The 7,403-nt window shown below is 39.5% G+C and overlaps 1 protein-coding gene across 1 annotated transcript; it reads right to left on the reverse strand.

Annotated features, from left to right (window-relative positions):
* Window positions 1–1,469: 1,469 nt before the first annotated feature.
* LOC143297644 (brain-specific homeobox protein homolog) lies at window positions 1,470–5,295 on the reverse strand. The gene is made up of 3 exons (XM_076610062.1): window positions 4,983–5,295; window positions 2,388–2,572; window positions 1,470–1,778 (listed from the first exon to the last, which is right to left on the reverse strand). Exons 1-3 carry the CDS (start codon window positions 5,293–5,295, stop codon window positions 1,470–1,472), a joined length of 807 nt encoding a protein of 268 aa, XP_076466177.1.
* Between the last annotated feature and the right edge of the window lie 2,108 nt (window positions 5,296–7,403).

Consider the following 7,403-nt stretch of genomic DNA (forward strand, 5'->3'; position numbering starts at 1 on the left):
GTTGTAAACAACACCGAGTCACCTGAAGGGAGTTCTTCTCAGCTGGGTTTTTTTTTTCTCTCTCTCACTCCCAAGGCTTTTCCTTTCGGACATTGTTGCTTATAGTCCAGCCGACTGCTAAGCGTCATATCAGGACTAAGCCTTTCCTTTACATCAGAAGGACGTTGAATAACCCACGGATCACGTCATACCACAAACGTTGTCCCCCATCCCCCCCCATTCCTCCTCCCCTCCCCAACCTACACCCGTGATAGTACGGAGCAGTCATCTTTGTCAGGTGTGACAGCGATACCTTGAGATTTCGGCCGGTGTCGAAATTGAGACGTGAATGATGAACCCAGGTTTGGTGGTGGTGGTAGTGTGATGTGATGGACAGCAAAGCGGCGCTCACATTTCGATGTACATTTCAAAGGCTAAAATGTGTGTGTGTGTGTGTGTGTGTGTGTGTGTGTGTGTGTGTGTGTGTGTTGTGAAGCACTGAGATCATGATACATGACTGAGAAGTGTGTGAGCATAACGGAGGATGGTAGTGCTTGGGTAAGTTCGGGGTAAGGGTGGTTAGAAGAAATAAGTGGTTCATTATTATCATTATTCAGGTGTTTTTTTTTTTTTTTTTTTTTTTGGGGGGGGGGGGGTCATTTTTTGTTTTATTTTCATTTTCATATATATATATATATATATATATATATATATATATATATATATATATATATATATATATAAAAAAAGGAATGAATTAGAGATATATTGTCCTTTAATTTAACGTTGCACACATAAATATATGCTGTGAATGGTGAATGTGTTGGAAAGAAAGAAAAACAATCAACGATCACCTTTTTCTTGGAACTTCATTAACATTATATCGGACTTTCCCCAAGTACTGTTTGTTTCTTCAGCATTTACAGTTCTTGCTGTATGTCTTATGGGGAGGGGGGGAGGTAATACCCGTAGCATGCAAACGCAGTTTCTGGTCTGGTACTATACACACGCTTCAATGTTCTATGTTATGTACATACAGTGACTTCTTTTGTTGTCTTTGGTATTTTTCAATGCTCTCTGAAAACAGAGTGGATTACACGAAAGATATATATATATATATATATATATATATATATATATATATATATATAGAGAGAGAGAGAGAGAGAGAGAGAGACCGGGGGCGGGGGGGGGGGGGGGAGCTTTGATGAAACTGATGACTCATTAGATCACATATTTGGGATAGAGATCACGAGGCTGTGTATGAAGTAGAAGTAGAAAGTTCCCTTTCCTTGGAATCGAAAGTTTCTCAACTCACTTGTGTATTTCGGTGTATTTTACAGTAGTTTCCCACTTCCTTGATCAGCACTGAAAACTGACGCAAGAACGTCTTGGGTTGGACAGGTTGTGTGCGGACTGATTTCGATAGTGTACATATTATGTAGTAAAACACGATCGGATCGCAGTTCAAACGTCCCGGTTTGTCACAGTCAAGGTCTTTGTGTCACAGTGCAGGAGGACCCTAACGAGAAAGCCGAGTCCGTGTCCGGGTCCACCACGTTGATCTCCTCACTGTCCGACATCCCATAGTCCTCTCCCTCGCGCGCCATAGCGTCAGGTGACGTCAGCTCACGTGACCCTCCTCGCTCTCTGTCCTCCGCGTCCTCGTCCCAATCGCTATCGTGTCCTTGACCTTTGATGTCCGACCTTGACCCCGCCGACCCCGTGGCGGAATCCTCTTGCGTCTTCCGCTGGATTTTCTTCTGCTTCATTCTGCGGTTTTGGAACCACGTTTTGACCTGTGTGAATGACCAGAGAAGTTATCGTGTTTCTTTTTTGTTAAGAATTTTTTTCCATAACCATATTCTTTGACTAAGTATGTAATTGTAGTCAATGATGAATTTATTAATGTGTACGGCAAATGTCATTCACGACTACATAATCTTTAAACAATAATTATGGTAAAAATCATTCACAAGTGCATGCATGATGTGGTAGATATAATTTGCTCCACTTAGAATGAAAGGCATAATTAGAAGATCGTCTCATTTCATGGGATGTATTAAAAAGCGTGCCAAGATTAGATGTAGCAGAATAATGATGATAGTGATGATGTGAGACATACATTAGAAACATGTATTGGTTGGCTGTCTTAAACATCTGTAAAAATTGTTCATCTTCGTCCGTTTGGAAATGTTAGAGAATAACAGTAATGATAATACACACACACACACACACACACACACACACACACACACACACACACGCACGCACGCACGCACACACACACACATATATATATATTCTTTTATTTGTTTATTTGTTTACTTCATTCTTCTATTCATTTCACCGGATATCACCCAACCCCTCCCCTACAAACCCCCTAAAGTCATCTCAGTTGAACTCGCCTGGGTCTCGGACAGGTTGAGCTGAGAGGCCAGGTCCATTCTCTCTGGGGTGGACAGGTAGCGCTGTGCCTCGAAGCGCTTCTCCAGGCCGGTCAGCTGTTGGTCACTGAAGACGGTCCTGGCCTTGCGGCGTCGGCAGTGCTTGCCTGGGCTGTCGTGCTGGAACAGGGGGCTGAGGGGTAGCCCTGGACAGGACAGCAGCACCGGTACAGGTTTGGTGTTTATCTGTGTGTTTGTGTGTTTGCTTGTTTGCTTGTTTATTTATTTATCTATTCAGTTATTTATTCATCTATTCATTTATTTACTTATTTGTCTGTTTATCTATCTGTCTATCTGTCTGTCTATCTATCTATCTATCTATCTATCTATCTATCTATCTATCTATCTATCTGTCTAATTCTCATTCATTCATTTATTAATTTATCTATTTATTTATTTATTTATTTATTTATCTATCTATCTATCTATTTATTCATTTATTATTAAGGAAACATAACAATCAGCGGATTTTTTTTTCTATTTATTCATTGACTTATCAGTTAATGTATTTTCTGTTCTGTTCTGTTCTATCTGTCTATCGTCTAAATTAAAAAAAAATTGTCTTGCTGGACTGCTGCTTTTTATGATTATTTTTGTTTGGTATTTTCTTTAACCCTTTCACCGCCAACTTCGCATTTATACACAGGCGTGGTAGAGGACCCATGTCACTGTAAGGTGACCATTCATTGGTCTGTTATCCATGAACATACTGCTCTCAATGTTCGGTAGTAGGATAGGCCATATTTTTATATACATCTCAGGGGGGATCCCCCAGCTATTCTTAGCAACTGTCTTTTGTGTGTTTATACAACAAGGGAATTTTGTACTCTAAATTGACGGCGGTGAAAGGGTTAAATCAGATGTGGCGTAGCGTATATTAATTAATCAGTGCGCACTCTTTGACATTTCCTTGAAATTCAGACTGAAACTTTCATGCTCGGTTTTGTGTTCGAGGTACCCTAGATTTTTAAAATTTTTAATTTTAATAAAAACATAAAATATCATATCTGTATGTTTATTTAATTATCTATTCTATTCAGGAAGCACAATATTCTATTCCATTGATGGAATGGTAGTCTGTTGTCTAATCGATGAACATTGTATAAATATATATATATATATATATATATATATATATATATATATATATATATATATATATATATATATATATACTGTTTTGTTTTGTTGTGTATCATAAATAATTATTATGTATATGTCCAAAAAAATGATCATATTTAAGTGTTCTATGTGTCGTAATTAATTTTTTCAACTGCTCGCTGCTCGGTGATGGATTTATCTTGTCATATCATGCTTGTAATCTGTATCACAGATTACACCACACTTGCTGTCTCTTACTGAAATGATAACGTTATTCTGATTCTGATTCCCAGGTGATGTCAGTTTAATTTCCTGTGATCTCTTTGAACATTCAAAGGAGTACATGTGTCTTAAAGAGTTCACATGTTAAATGTTCTCAGTACATAAGCTGTTCTCAGATGCGTCAATGTAAACTGGAATGTAACTATGACTCTATGTGATCTCTCGATTACTCAAACACATAAACACGTCTTTCAAATGAATATTTTATGTTTGAGCTGTGAGCATGAGCAAAACGACCATATGTGAATTTCTCTTTGGAGACGATAAAGTTGACTTGACTTAACTTGATTTTCTTGCTTAACTTAATGTTCGGAGTACCCAAACGGTCTGACTAATATCGTGAAATGATGTGTTCTAACAAGTGTTGATTATGTCAATTTGCTGCTGCTGCTGCTGACGTTATTGTCTTCAGCAGTTTCATCGTTTTAATTGGCAGCACAGTAGTGATAACAGTGGTAATGGAAGAAGCAGTTGTCCAGCCGAATAACCAGACAGTCAACGGTTGGCAGAAAAACAACAACAACAACAACAACAAACTTAACAAACAAGAACCCGACAAACACGTGAACAGAACAAACAAACAAACAAACAAAAAAACAAACAAACAAACAAAAAACAAACAAACAAAAAAACCACAAAACCCTCCCAAAAAAAACCAAACCGAAATACCCACCCACATCACCCCGCCAACATCATGACAACTCTATCATGTTATTCATTTGTATGGTTGTGCCTCGTCGCAAAACACAACAACACATAAGGTTTCACGAGAAATAATATTTGATATAATTATCCAACTCCCCCTCTCCCCCCCCCCACCACACACAAAAGAATTTAACGACCAAACGAAGCAAACAAACTGCAACATTACAATACATTACGTCACATCACATTACATTACATGATAAGGCAATTCATTTTGACTATTCCTCTATTGAAGCAGATATATATGTACATCATGTACATGATAATAATAATAATAATAATAATAATAATAATAACGATAATAATAATAATGATAACAACAACAACAACAATGATAATAATAAGAATGATGATGATGATGATGATGATGATGATAATAACTGGACATTTATCAGCGCTTTCCTCATAGTGCACAAAGCGTTTCACAATCCACACAGACACGCATTCGTGTTAATCACATGTCCTCACCCGAAGAAGGGATAAAGAAGGCAGGGTGTTCCACCCCTTGCTTCGGGAAGAAAGATGACGCAGCCGCAGCATGAGCCAGTAACGGGTGGGGGTAGAAGGCCGCCGCCGGACCCCCTAGGCACGCGTACCCGTAATCTGGGAAGCCGGGTGGTGGACGCACTAGGGAGGGGACGGAGGGCGGGGTGACCCCAGAATCTGCCGCCCTGGAGACAGGCAAAGGTTTGGGTTTGGCGAAGAGGATGTCCTCGATGAAGAAACTGCTGGGGCGAGTCTGGCTTCCCGCTGAGGACTCGGGGAACCCCTGTAGGTTCATGGCGCTCCCCTCCGCCTGACTTCTTCCTCCTGCTGGTAGCCCTGGAGGAGGAGTGGTGGAGGTCGGGAGAGAGGAGGGGAGGGGAGGGAGGGGAGGGGAGGGAGAGGGTGATGTGTTGTTTTAGGGACGGTGGAGGGAGGTTGTGTGTGTGTGTCGGTGGTGAAGAGGATGGTGATGAGCTGAACGCTGAAACAGACCCAGGATAACTGACTGATTAAACGAGACTTATTACCTGGAAGTAGAAGTTTAATCGGGAGTTCTTCCCTATAAAGAGGGCGACCCGTAAGAATTATGGTTTTTGAGCTGTGCGTGCTAGCTGTCTGGACAAGTTCGTGTCAATATTATTATTAAAAAAACAAAACAAAAAAAACAACAACAACAACAAAAAACAACAACAAAAACAATAAATGATACACGTATGGATTTTGTTTAGGTTCAGTAACCAGCAGACAACAAACTGATACAGAAAGTTATAGTTCCTTAAAAAAGAAAAAAGAAAAAAAAAGCTTGCTTATTCCCTATCAGGTTTGCGACGAATACAGCTGAAAGATTCATTAACCTTTTACGGCCATAGGGGCAGTGAATTCATATCTGCTGTGTCTAGGACTCTGCAGGGCTCTATTTTCTTCTTCCACTGTTTTAACTCCTTCGGGACCGCCAGCCTTCTCCCGTTCTCACCACCTCCACCCCCACCCAATCCCCTATACTCCCTCAACCTCAAGACAGAGACCACATCTGATGTCCAGTGGGTGTCTGAATGGCTCAGCCTGTAGCTTTCGTCATTAGAAACGTGCTATTCTTTGTCTCTGTCCATCCTATACAGTGTGATAACCTTCCGTTTGTGGCGTGTTAATGATGTCAACAGCCCTAAAACGCTGCCATCGTCGCCTCTTTTGACGTTTGTACGGAAAGAGTTAATCAACCTCCCTCCAGCTGAAGTCAGGTAACAATTCACAACCAGCTTTGAGAGAGTGGAGGGGAAAAAAAAAAGAACGGAGTGGGGTGTCTTTCCCGCAAGGACACAACAACTAACATGCCGGAATTAAATTGCGGGGTGGGGGGTATCGAACCCCAACTCTGCTTAACAGGTGAACACTGGATCACAAATACAACGCTAAACCGACTGTGCCACGGCGCCTTCTTCGATACGACACGAGCAGTAAATCAATATATATCAGTAACAGCGATATATATATATATATATATATATATATATATTAGAGAAGATAAAAAACCTTGTAACTTGAGAACACCTGCGGTCAGCAGGAACGACGGTGTGAAATTCAATACATACTGTCATAGGACACGGATGATAAAATGTAATCAGATGAAATAGAATCGATATAAATGACAAAATTGACTAAATTTAATTAATTAATTAATTAATCAAACGAAATGGCATGAACAAACAAACAAACAAACAAACAACAGCAACAACAACAACAACAACAAAAATCCCCCCCAAAAAGAATGCGTGGTTATTTCTCGGTAATTTTAAGGATGACGACCATGAATTTCATTTTTTTTTCTTACCATACTTAGACATGGATAAGGAAACAAAATAAACAAACAAACAAACAAGCCCCCACCAAAAAAAACACACCAAACAAACAAAAAAACAACAACAAAACAACAACAACAACAACAAAAAGAAGAAAAAAAGATTTAAAGAAGTCCATTTATCTTCTGGACATTCATGGACGTCAGAAGCAGGCTCATAATTTATTACTGAGCTCCTTCCCATCACCATCAACCGTTTGCTTCAGGTCTGGGAGAGAGTGGATGGGAGTTAATACTACTACTACTGCTACTACTACTACTACTACTAAATAACAACAACAAAACAACAACAACAATAATAATGATACTACTACTACTACTACTGATGATAATAATAATAATGATGACAATAATAATAATAATAATATAGCAGTTGTGATAATAAGAATAATGATGATAATAAGGATTTTCCTATGACGCGATTTCCAATACCAACGCTGCTCAAGGCGCCTTCCGTCAACCATTTAAATGTAAACATTCCTTCAAAACATTTTAACAGCTCTCTGTCAACCCAAAAACATCCAATGTGTTCGCGTACACAAATCAAA

Source organism: Babylonia areolata, chromosome 23, assembly GCF_041734735.1.
Source record: "Babylonia areolata isolate BAREFJ2019XMU chromosome 23, ASM4173473v1, whole genome shotgun sequence".
NCBI classification, from domain to species: Eukaryota; Metazoa; Mollusca; class Gastropoda; order Neogastropoda; family Buccinidae; genus Babylonia; species Babylonia areolata.

What these genes read in the sequence shown, in the direction of transcription:
- LOC143297644 (XM_076610062.1), bottom strand. Translation starts at nt 5,295, where the DNA reads ATGAACCTACAGGGGTTCCCCGAGTCCTCAGCGGGAAGCCAGACTCGC. An exon ending in CTTCTTTATCCCTTCTTCGG is followed by an intron (nt 2,573 to 4,982) that starts GTGAGGACATGT and finishes TGTCCTGTCCAG; the next exon opens with GGCTACCCCTCAGCCCCCTG. An exon ending in TCAACCTGTCCGAGACCCAG is followed by an intron (nt 1,779 to 2,387) that starts GCGAGTTCAACT and finishes TCATTCACACAG; the next exon opens with GTCAAAACGTGGTTCCAAAA.